Raw genomic sequence first — 19,957 nt, 5'->3', positions numbered from 1 at the left:
TGTGCTTATTGACCATTTGTATTTTTTTGTTGTTCATTTTTTTAACTTGGGTCATTTGTGTTTTTACTGTTGAGTACTATGAGTTCTTTATATATTCTGGATACCAGATCCTTATCAGACATATAATTTGCAACTATTTTCTCATTTTGTTGATTGTCTTTTCAGGTTTTTGATAATGCTCTTTGATACAAAAAAATTTCTAATTTTGATGAACTCAAATTTATTATTTTTTATTTTATTGTTTGTAAGACAAGCCTTATTTTGAGTTCAAGAATAAGCTTTCTGAGCTGGGGCTGTGGTTTAGTAGTAGAGCACTTGCCTGCCACTCATGAGGCACTGGGTTTGATTCTCAGCACCACATACAAATAAAATAAAAGTATCATATTCACCTACAACTCAAAAATATATTTTAAAAAATAAGCTTTCTGTTTTTCCTTGGCGAATCTCACCATCATGTACTTTCACAAGAAATTAATTTAAAAATCATGGATAAAGGGCAGAAGGATCAGTAGAGTAGAAGGAAGGGAGCAGGATTTAGGGGGAGAGGAGGGGAAAAGAGGTATGAGGAACTGAATTTTGAGCAAACTATATTCCATGCTTGTATAATTATGTCAAAATGGATTCTACTGTCACGTATAACTAGAAAGAACCAATTAAAAAGAATAATCATTCTGGACTGGGGGTGTAGCCCAGTGGTAGATGGCTTGCCTAGCATGGGCAAGACCCTGAGTTCCATTCCTAGCATGGAAAAAAAAGAAAAATCTTTCTTTGAGATTCTCTTTGGTCAAATGAGGGTGACTGTAGAGAGAAATTTTGTGTTTCAACCGAATACACTGTCTTGTATATAGCACAGCATTCCAGGTTATCAGAGTCGACCACTGTTCACTGTCTTTGAGTTATTTTGTACCTCTTTTTTTTTTTTTTAAAGAGAGAGTGAGAGAGAAGTGAGAGAGGAGAGAGAGGGAGAGAGAGAGAGAGAATTTTAATATTTATTTTTTAGCTCTCGGCGGACACAACATCTTTGTTGGTATGTGGTGCTGAGGATCGAACCCGGGCCGCACGCATGCCAGGCGAGCGCGCTACCGCTTGAGCCACATCCCCAGCCCTATTTTGTACCTCTTTATAAATCACAGGTTACTGATGGGTATTCAAATTTCAACTTGTCTGTAAGAAATATAACTGACTTTCTTCCCTTCTGTGGAGAGACCAGTTTTGATACCTATTTGTAAATCAAACTCAATCCTGTTATCTTGCCCAAGTTGTCACTCCTTACCAAAATTTTAATTCTTCCAGCTTTCTTCAATATCTGGCTAATAATATCCTTCAAACAAACATTTCCTATTTTTATTCTCCCACTTGACTTGACGTCATGGAAAACTAAAACCTAACTGCCTAAATCCCTATCATGCACCTTGCCCTCTTCTCCAGGATCTTAGGCAGCCCTGAGAGCTTAAGCCTAACAATTTGATGTAAACCTAGATAAACACAGTGCTGCAACAGGCCACACATGACTGGAATGCTCCCTGACCTAGCTGCTGCCTAGACCACTATGGAAATACAAAGAAATGCTCAGGTCATGCACGCACGATCTTGTTTGAAAAGTAACCCAAACTAGGAGCAAAACAACATGGCCTAGAGCACCAAAATCCTACCTCCATGAGGGGTGTTACGAAATGTTAAGAAGTTTTTCCACTCATGTCTTAGACTCCATTGGACTGATAACTTTCAAGGTTCAATTCTCAGGTTAGCTCTTTACTATAATATAACCTTTAATTGATTAATTAATTAAAATAGTACTGGGGGGGCTGGGGATGTGGCTCAAGCGGTAGCGCGCTCGCCTGGCATGCGTGCGACCCGGGTTCGATCCTCAGCACCACATACAAACAAAGATGTTGTGTCCGCCGAGAACTAAAAAATAAATATTAAAAAAACTTCTCTCTCTCTTTCTCTCTCTCTCCCTCTCTCACTCTCTCTTTAAAAAAAAAATAGTACTGGGGATTCAACCAAGGGGCACTCTGTCACTGAACTTCATCCCCAGCCTTTTTATTTTTTTATTTTGAGAGGAGGTCTTGCTAAGTTGCTGAGGTGGGCCTCAAACATGTGGTCTGTCTGCCTCAGCCTCCAGAGTAGCTGGGATTACAGGTGGGCACCATATTGCCCAGCTAACGTTTTTTTTTTTTTTTGGTGCTGGGGGATTTGAACCCAGGGCAGGGCCTCATGCATGCCAGGCAAGCCCTTTACCAATGAGTCACATTCCCAGTCCCCTAGCTAACATTTTATATTAGTATTTCTTTTGTTCATTTTAGTCATCTCTTTTTTTAAGATGCCCAAACTTTAGGACTCTAAAACAACTGACCTTTGTCACCATCTCTGAACTGGTTTTATAGTAATGGCACCACCAAGAGTCCTCAAGAGACTATTTCTTACACCCCTGCTTTGCCCTATTCAGGAGGGCTGTGTATACTGAGTTGCTCAGAAATGGATGATATTTTTTATATCAGAGATTGAACCCAGGGGCACTTGACCACAGAGCCATATCCCCAGTCCTTTTTAAAAATTTTTATTTAGAGACAGGGTCTTGCTAAATTGCTTAGGGCTTCACTACATTGCTGAGGCTGGCTTTGAACTTATCATCCCCTTGCCTCAGCTTCCAGAGCTGCTGGGATTATAGGAGTGCATCACCATGCCTAGCTATGATATTTGTTTTAAACAAATGGGAGAAATGGCAATGTTGAAGTTTATCTGAGATCTGAGCACCCTAGAAAGCAGCATTGGTTAAGAAATCCCTCCCACCTTTTGTTTTCTAGGAAATGGTTAATCTCAAGGGTCTATCCTACCCTGGCATATTATCCTAAGATAAAACCCATGTCTGTTCCTTCTCATGACACTCAGAAGATTCGCAGGTGGCTCCCCTATTTACCTGCCTCTATAACAACCCAGGCCCATTACTTTTCTTTGAGATGGTCCTCATTAGTGAATGTTTTACCATAGTGGAATGAAATAATTCCCTTAATTGTCTGGTGCATCTTGTCTTTCATATCATCAACACAAATGTGTTCAGGGGAAAGATCAAGTTCAACAAACTTATTTCTGAAAACTTTGGGGAATGAGTATGCAGCTTTGAGGCCAGGTAATTGCTTTTTTGGTTTGTTTGTTTACCAGATATGTCTAGCTTCTTAAATGCCCCGGTGAGCTGTGAATCACAAAGTCAATCTTGAAGAAAAAGCACAGGGCTCAGCCAATTGCACTTGCTCATGTGCATTTGCTGTTTTTATATCCATTAAAGGTCAGGGACTCTTGGGTCGTGACATGAAGACATATATGCGAAACACCTCTCACAGGCAGACCACGTGCCCACACTGTTCAACAGCTTAATCATCACCGGCAATGACTTTGCAACAATTTTCTTTTAAATTTTCAGTCCTGGTCTCTACTGATGCACAGTTAGGTTATCCTCAATATTTCTCAATATTTTGCTTTTACAATTCAGTGCTGGATAATCGCACATAACTTCCTTTCAGTGTGTACAAATATATGTGAAAGATGTATTAGTAGATGTGCAATCCCTGGGTCAAAGGATTTCATTTATAATTTAAATATAATTGCCAAATTGCCTTCCATGAGGTCTATGACAATGTACACACTGTATTATCAAATTTTCATATTTGTAACAAATATGATGATAAAATGGAAAAAAGTTGACATTATATATTTATAGCTATGTTTTCCCATTTGGGTCTTTCTATGACTTGTTCAGTTATCTATTTGTTAATCAGGCATTAACATAACTCTTATAATTCTTTACTTTCATTACAGCTACTGTGGAACCAGCTGGTAATACAGTTTGGCTTTCCTCTATTGTTGGCATATAATAAAAATAATAGCCAATGTTTACTGAGTGATTATCCTGTGCCAGGAACTACTTAAGTGCTTTCAATATTGTTAACTCAATCAATTTTCACAACAATCCTGGAAGATAGGTACTATTATTACTTCCATTTTACAAATGAGGAAATGGAAGCACAGAGAAATTAAGTAACTTGTCCAAGGTCACACAGCTAGAAAGTGACTAAAGTATAATTTTAATTTTTTTTTTGTGGTGGTACTGGGGATTGAACCTAAGGCCTTATACATGATAGGCAGTGTTCTACCACTGAGCTACACCTTCAACCTTTTTCAATTTTTTTTTTTTAAATTTTGAGATAGGCTCTCACTATGTTGTCCAGGCTGGCCTCAAAATTTTGATCTTCCTCCCTTGGCCTCCTGAGTAGCTGGGATTATGGGGACATTCCACTGTGTCTAGCTTTTGAATTTTAAAAAGCCACTTATTAAGGTCTGACTGGCATACAAAAAGCTGTACTGTATAATATTTCATGTATACAACTTAGACGAGTTTTGAGCTAAGTATACCTATGAAATCATCACTACAATCTATGCCATAAATCTACCTGATACCTCCAAAAGTTTCTTCCTGTCCTCCTATTTATTAATTTATTATTAATGATAAGAACACTTACATAAGATCTATCCTCCTATCAAAAAATTTTAAACATACAATACGGTCTTATTAATTATAGACATATGTTGTATAGTAGATCTCTAAATGTCCATCAATGGATAAATGGATAAGAAAATGTGATATAAAAATAGAATGAAAACTGGGCATGGTGGTGCATGCCTGTAGTCCCAGAGACTTGGGAGGCTGAGGCAGGAAGATCCAAATTGAATTCCAGCCTCAGCAAGTTAGCAAGGCCCTAAGCAAATTAGCAGGATCCTGTCTCAAAATAAAATATAAAACCAGCTGGGGATGTGGCTCAGTTGTTAAGCCCTTCTGGGTTTAATCCCCAGTACCCTCACAACAAGATAGAATAGAGTTTTATTCAGGCTTCAAAAAGGAGATCCAGCTATTCATGACAACGTGGATGATCCTGGAGGACATCATACTCAGTGAAATAAGCCAGACACAGAAGGACACATACTACATGATACCACTGATAAGAGGAATGAAAAATGGTCAAACTCTTAGAAGCAGAGTAGAATAATGGTTGCCAGGAATTTGGGGGAAGGAGAATGGGGAGACATTTGAATTTGCATTTGAGCAGTCTGATGCTTCAGTCCACAAGTTTAATCACCATGCTAAATAGTTTTGGTATCACTCTATCTACATCTATTTTTTCTCTTCTTTTTAATTTCTTCCACTTCTTCATGTCTATCCCACTTCGTCCATTTTAATTTTGTAATATTAGGAATTTAGTCTATTTTCTTGGTTTTCCCTTATCGCTTCACCTGCCTTTCCCCATTTTCCACTTTACTACTTTTTCTGTTTGCCTCTGTCCACATTGCCAGTGGCCAAATAGATGGATTTAAGAGCTTTCTGGTTACAAAAATGGCCAACCACAGGCCTTTTAGTAGTATCTTTTATATCTCCAGATTTCTCCTATAATAACCCACCTAATTGTAATCATTTCAACTTTGGGGTTATTTGGATTTGAGATAAATGAGTTTTAAAAATTCACCCCAAAGGCAAGTAAATGACCCAGGGCCAAATTTGCATAAGCTGACTTTGCAGTGGTACTTTTCTTTATAAACCAAATTTGTCTACTGACCTAGCATCTTTTTAGAATTTATACAGGAGTATGTGTGAAAAATGATTAGGTCAAGAAGGCCCTACTTGTTAATAGAAACAAATTCATTAACTATGTGACAAAACTGCCGAAAATGTTACCCAGGAAATAAAATAAATGTGACAGCAGCATAATTCTCTGCAATTCTCACCCTTTCTACACCATTTGGCATGATAAGCAGTCACTACTGAAGACAAATGAAGGTTTGGGAGAGTAGAAACAAGGTAATATTTGCGTGAAAATGAATCAAGAAAACTGACTCTGAATCCATTATGGTGAGAAGTGCCAGAAGGCCCTTTTTAGAATGGGGCCATATTTCCCTTTGGATAATTATACCATCCAATGTAAATGGATAGAAAAAGTGTAAACAGTTCTATTTACCACCAAGAATCTTAGTTCATAAGCAGAATTTAACATTTGTACTGCAGAAGAGTCAAGCGGTGAAAGGGTCCCTGAAAATTGCTGTAAGGTTAATTCAGTGAGGGAATGAAATGAGTAGACAGGTCATGATGAACTAAATTCACTGGTTGTTTCCTTTGGACGTGCAAGGTCTCATTTTTTTTGGCTCTACGCTTCTTTTGCACATTTTTCTCGGATGACATAGTTAGAATTTTCCTGCTCCAAAATATGTTTTTATTCTGTGAAATGTAGGTTAGCAAATCAAAGTCTTTACTTGGCTAGTGATTTTTTTTTTCATGTACTCTGCTTTTAGTAAAAGGAGCAAAATAAGAAGAAACCCAACAGGTTTCCAAAAGCAGTTTCCCAGGGCAGCCCAGATTTTTGTCAATATCATCTACCTCCAATGACCTTATCCAGCAAATCTAGGGAGCAGAATTGGGTAACTCTCAGTGAGAGCAGCAAGATACAATCAGGTCCTGTCTACTGCTTACTAAGGCAGAAATGCATAGTTGCGTTTTTTTCTTTTTAGTTGTTGATGTACCTTTATTTTTTATTTATATATATGCAATGCTGAGGATCGAACTCAGTTCCTCACACATGCCAGGCAAGTGCTCTGCCACTGAGCCCCAGCCCCAGCCCCTAGGTGCGTTTTTTTTTTTTTTAAAGGTCAGAGAACATGGATAAAACAAAACAACAAATCAGAAACAACAGCATAAAAACTTTCAAAACTAACCAACCAACCAATCAAACAAACAAAAGTCTGACTAGTTCAACTGTTCACTAAGCCAGGAAATGCAATTAACCAGAACATCCCATTCCCTGGGCATTCTGGTTAATTGAAATACCACTTTTTATTTTAAACTCCCATTTACGGAACTCCAAAACCTCAATGGTTTAGACATCAATACTAGGTAGAGGAATTAAATGTACTCTCTTCCTCCACAAGAAAAATAACATTTTAGGTATCATTGATGGAAATTGTGCCTGCTCGACCTTTCTAGTTAGAGAAAACACAAAAGCTCTGGCAAAGCAGCTGTCCTCGGCTTAATACATATGTATTTGTATTTCTGCACCTGGTCCTGGCACACAGGACGAGTGTCTCAAGAGCCAAAGACTTTATGTGCTTCCATCCTCAACCTACGTAAGAGACCCCAGTAAATTGGCTAGAGTTTATATTAGGTGTGGATAGGAGGAAATGCCCTTGTGTTCAGTTAACTGATCATAACCTCTGCGGAGTCAGAGGAGAGAGAGAGAGAGAGAGAGAGAGAGAGAGAGAGAGAGAGAGAGAGAGAGAGAGAGAAAGGTGGAGGGGCGGCTAGCTTTAAAAATGCAGGGAATGTTTTCAGACTTTCTGGCTTTAGTTGATGCAAATTTAAGGTAATTTTTGACATATAAGAACAACACATGGAGGCTTCTCAAATATCCCTTTGGGCATAGGATTATGTGCTTCTCCAGTCTGACCACATATTATTGAATGTGTTCAAAACTTGGATTAAAAGCATCAAGGGTGCTAGACACCGTGGCACATGCCTGTAATCCCAGCTACTCTGGTGGCTGATGCAGGAGGATCAAAATTTGAGACCAGCCGTGGCAAGTTAGCAAGACCCTGTCTCAAAATAAAAACATGAACTGGGGATGTAGCTCAATGGTAGAGTGTCCCTGTGTTCAATCCTCAGTACCATGTGTGCATACACGCATTCATCTAGAATACCATTATGTTTTATGTATATTAATTATAATACTAGGTAGAGAATAGACTTATTCAAAATGCTTAGAACCAGAATGGCTTCAGATTTCAGAGTTTTCAGATTGGAAATATCTTCATAGATTTTACAGTTGAACATTCCTAATGTGAAAATCAAAAATGGTCTCACATCTGAAACTTTTTGAACATGTCTTTGGAGAATTTTTTTCTGCAACCAACTAGCTAAATTCTGAAAGATTAGTCATACTAATGCTAGGCATATATTCTATTCAATATTTTTCACCTATAGCAAAATGGTTATTTCTCTTCAAAGAAAAGGAAATTTCATGAGTTACCTCTGTCATACCAAAGGTAGAAAATCAAGGGGCTTTGCCTGGTACTGAGGCCTGGGTGAAAAAGGCTTAAAGCCTTCTTGGCTACTACTAGAGAATGAGCTCTGAAATATGCTGCCACTACCCCCCGCCCAACAGTACTGTGGCCTTCTCATGATGCTTACAAGGGGGCACTATGCAATCAGCCTGCAGGTAGGTATTGAGGACTCATTCCATGCTCTGCTTTTGTGCTGGGAGCTGTGTATGACACAGTACATCCAGGATTCTGCCCCTGAGGCATTTACAATTGAGTTGAATTCAGCTGAAAGATAAGACCAATATATGTTTTTTTAGATGATAAGATGCACATGAGTTAAGTGTTCAATTATATGGTATAGACTATACTTCTCTCAGCCTTCTACCAACTAGTGCTAACTTGGAAATGCTCTTCTCAGAGTCTCAGAGAACTTGTAATCTTATGTATTTTTATTAATTCCATGTAAAGGAGTGGGAGAAAGGCTATCCCACTTTCACAATTGAAAAACAAAAATGATTTATACCTGAGGGTTCTTAAGGGATTGGCTGAATGCTGCAGAGCCTCCAGCAGCCCTATACACATCCCACTATCCTTCCTCACGCACACATTTTACACTGTTTATTAGGACTTCCTAAAGTATGATTCTGACAATATTACTGCCCTGCTTAAAAGTGCCCTCAAACCAGTGGGTCCTTTAGCACAATATACAAGACCCTTCAAAATTTTGCCTCTGCCTACTTCTTTCAGTATTCCTTGCAAATACCCAAATCTTAACTGTACCATACTTTTTTCTGAATCCTAAATATTATAGGATGCCTCTGGACCTTTGTACATACATAGTCTTGGATCTACAAGATGAGTTCCATCCCTCCTCACTATCTCCTACTCATCCTTTAAGACTCAGCTATGAAGACATCCCTGAAGTTCCACATTCCTTTCCCAGGCACAGAAAATTGATCTCTCCCCTTGTTTGTGTGTGTCCTAGCAGTTTATTCAAACTTCCACCATAGCGTTCCTCAAATTGACTTGCAGGGATTACTTCATGTACCTGTCTTTTTCACTGAAGTCTAAGCTGTTTGAGAACAAGGACCGTATCTTATTCATCTTTATACCTACAGGATCTAGTACAGTGCTTGGGCACTGTGCTCTGAAAAAAAAATTAATTTAAAAAAACACAGGAATGATGAAATGTCTCAAGAAAAAAGGATTATATTACTTTCCTTAAATAAAAGAGAAAAATAGCTTTCAGTTATCCACTAACAAAGTCAAACTTGATAAACTAGAAAAACACTGGAACAGATTATTAGAAATGGATAGGTCAATATCCAAAATCAGAAAAATTTAAGGGGCCATGGCCCATTGCCCAACTGTCCTGCACAAATAGAAAAACATAGCATGGATTTATATAGAAGCTAGTCCTGGATCTAGAGCCGTGCCATGAGCTCTTTAAAAAAAATGTAACAAAATAGGAAGCTTTCCATTAAATATATCCAAAAATGAAGTTAGATGTTGCAGTGCTGTTTGGTTAGACACACTGAAAATTGAAATGACTTGAAGCAACTGGCAGAGTGGGTGGCTATTACTCCGGTGAAATTTAGTACTGAAACACAGAAGATAATTCATTAATGTGAAACAACTCAGGAAGGTGGACAATATAATGTAAGGCCATAGTTAAAGGGGTTATGAGTACCATAGCATAGAAACAGACTGCTGGACTCTGCACAGACTGACTTGATGTGGAGCATCGAGATATATATATGAAATAAATAGCTTCTTCAACCTATGGCTACTGCCTACAGCTGATGGGCAGGCTTTAAATGCAGAAAGAACTATTTGGTGGTACATTTGTCTTTGTAGTGACAGGCACAGGCGTAAATGGTGATTGCTGTCAGTAGTGTCATCTTTATATGTCAAAGACGGAGATACAAAAACAGCAAGATTCAGAGAGCAAATGCCTGTTCAGTGAGCATGTTCAGGCACAGGTGAGAGCAGTAGTTTACAAACTATGTTTCTTCAGCAGCAAAATATTTTTTCATATGAAATTTTATGTTTAATCCCAATACATGAAACAAGCAAAATCAGCTCTGCTCTGGTTAATGTAAGCGGGGGAAAGTGAGTAGAAAGTGGACATTCGGGGGTCCATAAACCTAATGTAGTTAGCCACCCCTTTAATCCTGTATTTGTGAGGCAATTTCAAAGAACTCTTGAGATAGGTGTTATGGGAATGGTTTCTGTATGGGGGACAAGTTACAATCAGTGACTTTGAGTTATTTTTGACTCTGAGGTCTATAATATCATAATCCTCTCTCTGATCAGACCAATCCAAAAATCAGAATTGTATTCCACACATAGAAGAGCTCTGGAGAGCCCATAACTTGAGGGCTCAAGTAATAATCTCTTTTTTATTAAGGCATATTTGGCAATTAAAATGTATATACATTTAAGGTTGGCAATTTGTTGCTAGGAGCCACAAGCATATATACGATGTATGGCACCTTTGGTTGTAAAGTGACGCCAGCTAGCCACTGAGATGATTATGTTAAAATTTACATTCATATGCAAACTGGACTCCCGCTGTTCACCTTGGCCTGCTACCGGACTCAAGTTACGGGACTTTACGGGACTGCTGGAGAGTTCCCATTGGTTGGGGAAGGATAGTAGGAGGGAATTCCGGAGGAGGTGGGAGGAGACGGGGGGGTTCCGGTCGGCGCGCGGTTCCGGTCGGACACCCTCGTGGGAGGACCGGTTTTTGACTTGCTGGCGCTGAGAGTGTTAGCGGCTTTTTCAAAATAAAGTTTTGTTCCTGCTTGATTGGCTCGTGATTCTGTGCCCAGCCAAGACTGCGGCATTTGGCGGCCCGTGCGGGGAACGCCTGAAGCTTAGAGGTGAGTAAATTGCTCGCCCCTGAGGGAAGGCGACAGGATGGATGACCTTCTCAGAAAACAATGTGTTCTTGTTTTGATTTATTTTGTTTTCATTTCGAGCTCCCTAGCCCTAGAATTTTCTCAGGCGAACTGGAAAAAATGGTTGGCTCAAGGTTTGAAGTTATTCAGCCCTGAGAAAGAGAAAATTGATACAACCATTGTCTGCTCCGTCTTTGTTTCATTCTGCTTCGGCTTTGTTTTATCCTACCTTATTGGGTTAGGTTATAGTAGATTAGAATCCAATAAAAAACAAACCGAAAAACTGTTAAGTAAATTGTTAGAGGTCCAGACTATGGTAGAAAAAACGCTAGGTCAAGCAAAAGAGAAGGTCTCTCAAGCTAGTCAGACAGAGGAGAATTTAAAGAAAGCAAGCTTAGAGGACAAGCAGCCATCAGGTGGAGAATTACAACAGGAGGTTGCTACCAACTCCGTTCTATCACCAGAGGGCGTAACTCAGCCAACAGCTCCATCTACCGCTGAGCGGCCCTCAACTACCGTAGTTGATGGACGGAATTCTGAGGCAGGACCCCAAAGATTAGCATGCCCTGTACTTGAGCAGGCAGGAGGGCAACGAATTCACCGTGCTTTAGATTTCAAAACAATAAAGCAATTAAAGGAGGCTGTAACGACCTATGGGCCGCAAGCTCCCTTCACAATAAGCATGGTTGAATCTGTTACCAACTTGGACATGACACCAGCAGATTGGGCTAACATGTGTCGATCTGTGCTAAACGGAGGACAATATTTGTTATGGAAGGTTGCCAATGAGGAATTTTGCATGGAGACAGCTAGGCGAAATGCAGAAGCTGGGTACCCTCAAAGAAATATGGACATGCTTTTGGGGAAGGGACCTTATGAGGGTCAAAGACAACAAATTGAATATGACCCTGGTGTGTACGCACAAATTGCTGTAGATGCAGTTAGGGCATGGAAAACTTTACAGGGGCATGGAGACTTACAAGGTCAATTATCTAAGGTAATACAAGGAACTAATGAACCTTATGCTGAATTTGTAGATAGACTTATTCAGTCAGCCTCTAGGATATTTGGAAATACAGAACAGGTAATGCCATTTATAAAACAACTGGCTTATGACCAAGCAAATCGTTGCTGCAGAGAGGTCATTAGACCATGGAGACATGAGGATTTAAACACATATATTAAATTATGTAGAGACATTAATGAACAGGGGCAAGTCTTAGCAGCAGTACAACAGGCTTTAGATGCCAGGCCAAGAACATGCTATAATTGTAATCAAACAGGACATTTTAAAAGGAGTTGCCCCATAAGAGGAGGGTTTAACAAAGCTGGATATCAAAGGAATAGAATACCAGGTATTTGCCCACGATGCCGTAGAGGGAGACATTGGGCTAATGAATGCCGTTCTCAAACCACCATAGAGGGTATTCCGTTATCAAAAAACGGACAAGGACCAAGTGTTTACCCACGATATCGTGGAGAAAGGTATCAAGCTCCATTGCCAAAAAACGGACTAGAGGGCCCAATGCCCCGGGGCCCCAAACCACAAATATATGGGGCAATGGAGGAACCCAACAGCCCCATCAAGGTAGTGCCCAGGACGCATTATCCATTAAATCCCTCATCAGACAAACTAGAGGGAGCGCAGGGCTGGACATCTGCGCCTCTGCCAGAGCAGTACTAACCCCAGAGATGGGAATTCAAATCATTCCCACAGGAGTAAAAGGACCTCTTCCCCAGGGAACAGTAGGCTTATTATTGGGACGCAGTTCTTCTACACTAAAAGGACTTATGATAAGTCCTGGGGTAATTGATCCCGATTATGAAGGTGAAATAAAAATTATAGCTAGTTCTCCAAGAGGTATATCAGTAATTTCACCAGGAGATAGAATAGCACAGTTATTAATAATACCCAGCCTGCATGATAAATTTTCCAGTTGTAATGTAGAAAGAGGTTCCAAGGGATTAGGCTCCACAGGTGTAGATTGGGCTATGCTGTCTTTAAATTTAGATTCTCGCCCAATGCTAAAATTAAAAATTCAAGGACATGACTTTAATGGGCTGCTGGACACAGGAGCTGACCTCAGCATCATATCTCGTCAAGAATGGCCAAAACATTGGCCATTACAACAAGCCACTCAAACGCTTCGAGGCCTAGGAGTGGCAACAAATCCCCATAGAAGTGCTATGGTATTAGATTGGAGGGATCCTGAAGGATGTGAAGGAACTATACAGCCCTATGTATTGGATCATCTTCCTGTAAATTTATGGGGACGAGATGTCCTAGATCAATTAGGATTGACATTAACAAATAACATCAATCCTAACGCGCCCACTACTAGGGCTAAACAAGGCTTTAGGAAAGAAAAAAGATTAAGAGAACAAGAACAAGGTATGACAGCACCTATTCAAATAGATCAAGAAATAAATAGACATGAATTGGGTTTTCAGAAAGGGCCACTGAGACAATCAAAATTACTTGGAAATCAGAAAGACCAGTGTGGGTTCCTCAGTGGCCCTTGACTAAAGAAAAGATACAAGTAGCCCATGACTTGGTCAGACAACAGTTAGCGGAAGGACATATACAACCTTCCGTATCCCCCTATAATACTCCCATTTTTGTCATTAAAAAGAAATCTGGTAAATGGAGATTATTACAAGATTTAAGAGCCATTAATAATGAGATGGTTATTATGGGACCTGCTCAATCAGGGATTCCTCAATTGTCTGCTTTACCAAAAACCTGGCATGTTTTAGTTATAGATATTAAAGATTGTTTCTTTTCAATTCCAATTCATCCCGAGGATAGTCCACATTTTGCATTTACTATCCCTGCACTGAATCATGAAGGTCCTGATCAGAGATATGAATGGAAAGTACTCCCTCAAGGGATGGCTAACAGCCCAACTATGTGTCAAATTTATGTTAATAAAGCAATCCAGCCACTTAGAAACCAAAATCCTGAACTACAAATATTTCACTATATGGATGATGTGTTACTGGCACATAAAGATAAAAACACATTACTAGAATGTTATGCCACACTTACAAATTTATTGAAAAATTATAATCTAGAGATAGCAATAGATAAAGTACAATTAAATCTTCCAATTAATTATTTAGGAGTTCTATTATCCTCAACCATGGTCCGTCCACCAAAAATTCAAATACGAGTAGATCAACTCAAATCACTTAATGACTTTCAAAAGTTATTGGGAGACATAAATTGGATAAGGCCTTATCTAGGCATACCAACAGGAGAGTTAGGACCTTTATTTGATATTCTAAAAGGTCCATCAGATCCAAATTCACCCCGCATGTTAACGCCTGAAGCAAGAAAAGTATTAAAAATCATTGAAACATATATGGAAAATATGCATTTGGATAGAATTGATATAAGTTTGCCTTTATTATTTATTGTACTACCAACAAAAAATATTCCTACAGGAGTATTTTGGCAAGAAGGTCCATTATTGTGGATACATTTATCTTATTCCCCTAACACTATTCTTACTAGATATCCTGAGGCTGTAGGACAATTAATACTCAAAGGAATAAAAGCAGCTAAGGGAGTGTTTGGGATTTCTCCCAATAAAATTATTACTCCATATACTATGGATCAAATTGATGAGTTAGTTAATGAGTTAAATACTTGGGCAATAATCCTGTGTAAAACTAGTGTTTCATTTGATAATCACTTACCATCTAATCCTTTGTTGTCTTTTTGGTCTAAGCATCCTGTAGTTTTTCCAAAAATGACAAGAAAAACCCCTATCATAAATGCTCCAAATATATTCACTGATGGGTCAAACAATGGTACAGCAGCAGTAGTTACTCCTGATCAAACTTTTACATTTTTAGTACCCAAACAATCAGCTCAAAAGGTAGAGCTTAATGCAGTATTACAAGCTTTTATGATGTTTAAAGATTCTGTATTTAATTTATTTTCTGATAGTCAGTATGTAGTTAATGCTATTAATTCCCTTGAAGATGCTGGTAGGATTTCCCCTTCCTCTACTGTTTTCTCTTTGTTTTCCGATATACAAAGTCTAATCTGGGACCGAAAAGATCCATTCTTCATAGGTCATATCAGGGCACATACAGGATTGCCTGGAGCCCTTAGTATGGGCAATGAACTAGCAGATAAATCTACACATGACATACATATTTTCTCCACAATAGAAGAAGCTATAAATTTTCATAAAAGGTTCCATGTCAATGCTAATACTTTACAAAAGCGTTTTAAAATAACTAAAGAACAGGCCAGACATATAATAAAACAATGTCAAAATTGTGTGACATTTTTACCACAAGTTAATCTTGGAGTCAATCCTAGAGGACTAATACCTAACCATATTTGGCAGATGGACGTCACACACTTGCCAGAATTTGGAAAATTAAAATATTTACATGTTACAGTTGATACCTCTTCCGGATTTTTGATGGGCTCCCTTCATGCCGGAGAAAAAACTAAAGATGTTATAGCTCATTGCTTACAAAATTTTGCCACTGTGGGCGTTCCAAAACAGTTAAAAACGGACAACGGTCCTGGTTATACTTCCTCCTCTTTTAAACAATTTTGCTCATCATTTGGTATTACTCACATAACAGGAATTCCATACAATCCACAAGGACAAGGCATAGTTGAAAGAGCTCATCAAACTATTAAAATGTACTTATTAAAACAAAAGGAGGGAATTGGAAAGGGGTATATATCCCCCAAAGATAAACTTAAAATAACCCTTTTTACTCTAAACTTTTTAAATTTAGATTCATCGGGACTTAGTGCTGCGGAAAGACATTTGTACCCCAAAAATGTACATAAGCCTAAGGTACTTTGGAAAGATATTCTAACAGGACAATGGAAAGGCCCGGATCCAGTGATAGTCTGGAATCGGGGCGCTGTCTGTGTTTTCCCACAGGATGAACAGCAACCGATTTGGATTCCAGAGAGATTAACTAAAACAATTTCTACAGAAAAAGAAGATGATTTGACTCAAATCCATAACAGCTGACATCCAGAGCTCCAGCTTGGCTATTCTTACATCTGCGACAGTGATTAACCAAGGTTTTTTTTTTTTCAGTATCTATTTTATTATTGCATTTTTCCACATCATAAAGTTCTATTTTATTTTTGAGCTCATACAAACCTAGGTTAATGTTTTTCTGATCAGTTTTATTTTTTGACTGTGTTTTATTTTTTATTTATTTATTTATTTATTTATTTATTTATTTATTTTTTTTTTTGACTGTGGAGTTTTTAAACATTGCAATGGAGATTTCACCTAAGTATAGTTACAAGGCCTTTATTTACTATTGTCTTATGTGTTGTATGTTGTGTGCACACTTCTGTTTTGTGTTGTATGTCTGTATGTGTGTATGTCCATATTTCTTATATGAGGAGCGCTCATGAAAAAATGGATCCGAATTTTTTCTTTATTCACGTGATTTATATGGTTTAATTTAAATTAGGTGAACAGCTGTTTATGATTGTTGTTAAAGATGGTTAACAGATCTGTTTGTTTACTAATTTAAATTTGGTAAACGGCTGTTAAGGATTGTTTTTAAAGGAGTTTAACAGATCTGTTTGTTTACTTTCACCTTTTCTTTTTATTATATTTAATAATTCTGTTCAGGATAATGTCTCTTTACCATCATTGCCAGAATTTCCATCTCCATCCCAATTCCAGTGAAGACTGAGATAAAACCAAACTACAGCTTCTATGATAGCTATCACAGTAAACTGTATAAACTGATGCATCAATGAATATAACTCAACAAGTAATGCTATCAAGGACTTGATTTACTTTGGGAGGATATGGACATATTGATAGACTCCTCCAATTTGAACTGCTTGCAGAACTTGCCTGGACTATATATCAGTTGCATACATTGTGAAATATCATCTGGTGCACCGAATTGTGGTACTGCTGGCATATTTTTGCTGATGGTGTCACCAGTGATGCAATTTCCTTGCCAGCTCACCCCATGTTTATTGTGGTAATACTGGCATATCTTTGCTGATGGTGTCACCAGTGACGCAATTTTTCCAAAGGAGCCGTCAATTGGCTTGGTGTCGTGGCATTTCTGTATCCTCCTCCCTTCTACTAGTGATGGTCTAAATTTGGGGGCCAACAGAGGTGAGGCAAAGAACCTCACCCCCCCACTGGCACCAAGGCTAAATTTGGGGGCCAACAGAGGTGAGGCAAGAACCTCACCCCCCCACTGGTGCATAGGCCTATCCACAAGCATGGCTGAATGCTGGACCGGTAGTCAGCGACGGGTTGCTCTGATTACAGTGGATTCAACCTAAGACAGGAAGCTGACGCCTAAAGGTCAGTTCTCCCATGACGGGTAAGAACCATATGTTAAATTGGACAACCTACCAGGCACGGTCCCTAGCCACATTGCTTGTTGCTTAATTAAACAGAAGGGGGCAGATGCTAGGAGCCACAAGCATATATACGATGTATGGCACCTTTGGTTGTAAAGTGACGCCAGCTAGCCACTGAGATGATTATGTTAAAATTTACATTCATATGCAAACTGGACTCCCGCTGTTCACCTTGGCCTGCTACCGGACTCAAGTTACGGGACTTTACGGGACTGCTGGAGAGTTCCCATTGGTTGGGGAAGGATAGTAGGAGGGAATTCCGGAGGAGGTGGGAGGAGACGGGGGGGTTCCGGTCGGCGCGCGGTTCCGGTCGGACACCCTCGTGGGAGGACCGGTTTTTGACTTGCTGGCGCTGAGAGTGTTAGCGGCTTTTTCAAAATAAAGTTTTGTTCCTGCTTGATTGGCTCGTGATTCTGTGCCCAGCCAAGACTGCGGCAATTTGTTATTTGAAATGCATACACATTGTGACATAATCACCAAAATTAAGTTAATTAACATACCCATTGCCTCAGGCAGTTGCCACTTTTTTGTGGGATGATACCACCAAGGATTTACTCACAGTAAATTTCAACTATACAAGAAAGTATTGTTAATTATAGTCACAGTGTTATGCAATTACTCAGAACTCATTCATCTTGCATAAACTGAAACTTTGTGTTTCTTGACCAGCATCTCCACATTTCTCCTGTCCTTAAGCCCTGGTAACCACCTCTCTACTTGTTTTTGTGATGCCACATATAAGTGAGACCAAGTGGAATTTGTCTTTCTGTGCCTGCCTTATTTCACTCAGTATAATGTCCTCTTGGTTCATATGTGATGTTGCAAATGGCAGGATTTTCTTCTTTTTAAAGGTCGAATAGTATTCAAGTGTATACACACACACACATACACACACACACACACACACACACACACACATATCTCAATCTCACATTTGAGAAATAATCATGAGGGCAATTGGATTTACTTAAGAGCAGAGTCCAGGTGCCAAAAGAGGCCCTTTCCTTCCTTCCTAGCTTAACATGCAAATTTGTATTGAGTACTCACTCTATTCTATACTCTGGGAACCAAAATGAATGAGACAGGACAATAACGTCTTCTTCTCAAGGATCTCACAGAATGGCTGTCTTTCCCTCTGGAGATGGTGCACATTCTCCCTTGAATATGCAGTCCTTGCTTTGTCCCAGAAGCTCTCACTTTCAAGATGACCAGCTTTTTCCTTTGCAATCTTAAGATGGCCCTCATTCTCCCTTGAATGTATATTTCTTACTTTATCCCCCCAAAATGTCTCTTCCCTGAGATAGCCTGTATCTCCCTTGAATGTGTGTCTGCTTTCCTAAATAAATCTGTGTCTTTAAAAAAGAAAGAAAAAAGAAGAAATCTCATGGTGTAAAGGGGAAATGTGGGGCAGATGATATATAAGTTTAAACAATACATAGGTTTTTGTTTGTTTAAACAAGAAAACAGCATATTGTGACAAGCAATATTACAAAAATAACATAGTAATGTGATGCAGAGTAATAGGGGTAGGCAGGGGCTTAGATATGTTGGCCAGGGAAAGCTACGAGGAGCTGGTGTTCAAAAAGAGACCTATAAAGTGAGAAAAATCCTCTGCTGAGATGAAGAAGTCTCCCAGTTAAAGGGACTAGCACTGCAAAGGCTCTGAGTTAGGAAAGAACTTTCCTAGTTTGAGAAGCTAAAAGAAAGCTAGTGAGGACAGAACACTGGAAATGAAGGCAAGTAGTATGTTACAAGAAGTCTCATGGGCCAAATTTCCAGAGCTTGGAGACTATCACAAGGAGTTTGGATGTTAGTGAGATAGGAAGCCACTGAGAGTTTTGATCAGAGGAGGGATAGGGTTTGAGGTAAACTACCTTTTATTGTACAAAGGGATACCATATAAGTGATCATTAGCACAAGGCAGAATGGGCTTAAGGATATCAGGAGGAATTTGGTAAAATAGAGGAGATTTGGGAGACAGAAGAATTGTAACAAGAAAGGTTGAAAAGTTTTATTGAATAATATAAAGCTAAATAAGTAGCCAGAAAGAGGATTCTTTAGCTCTCTGGAAGCTGTCAGCTTTGACAATTTACCCTTGGTGTCACAGTCACTGTGAGAGCTAAAGCTCATATTTAAGTCTCCTGACTCTCAATGTTCTTTTCACTGAATTAATTGCTTCTAATTGCTCACAGAAAAGCAGCAAAAAAAAAATGGCAAAAAGCAGAAAAAGATCATTTCTTTTCTTAAGAGCTTTTCAAAATTCAATTTTTCTCTGTAGCAGAGTACTTATGAGTTCGTTTACTATGGTAAACTACTTTAACCAATTTCCTTTTGCTAACCAAACTTCATATTCCAACCTTAAAGTCTGACCACACATTTTCTCTGCGTCCAGAGTTAGGATGGACAAGGGCCACTGGAAAAAATACAACTATGGACCTATACTATCAACTATTTATGGTTCCCCTCACAGGTGGGCCTTCAAGGATACTCAGGAATTCCTTGACTTCTAATTGTCCCTTTCTTATTTCTTACACTGGATATCACAAACTTACTAAGACCCCAAACCCCCTCATCAAAAGCTCTC

The 19,957-nt window shown here is 39.0% G+C and overlaps 2 protein-coding genes across 6 annotated transcripts in view; one reads left to right on the top strand and one right to left on the bottom strand.

Moving 5' to 3' along the window:
- Nucleotides 1-19,957, bottom strand: part of HDAC8 (histone deacetylase 8) — a 267,136-nt gene that overhangs the window by 194,851 nt on the left and 52,328 nt on the right. The window lies entirely within an intron of this gene.
- The window catches only part of LOC308638940 (large ribosomal subunit protein eL39-like), a gene marked incomplete at both ends in the record, with an annotated part of 33,095 nt that continues 23,089 nt past the window's right edge, over nucleotides 9,952-19,957 (top strand). The window contains one exon of the mRNA XM_081276883.1: nucleotides 9,952-10,058. Within this exon, the coding sequence (XP_081133009.1) occupies nucleotides 9,952-10,058 (107 nt within the window). The remainder of the gene's footprint in view (nucleotides 10,059-19,957) is intronic.

This window comes from Spermophilus citellus, assembly GCF_964194105.1.
Source record: "Spermophilus citellus genome assembly, chromosome: X".
Taxonomy (NCBI): Eukaryota; Metazoa; Chordata; class Mammalia; order Rodentia; family Sciuridae; genus Spermophilus; species Spermophilus citellus.
Note: the sequence above shows the minus strand (reverse complement) of the source record. Positions and strands in the feature narration are given on the sequence as shown.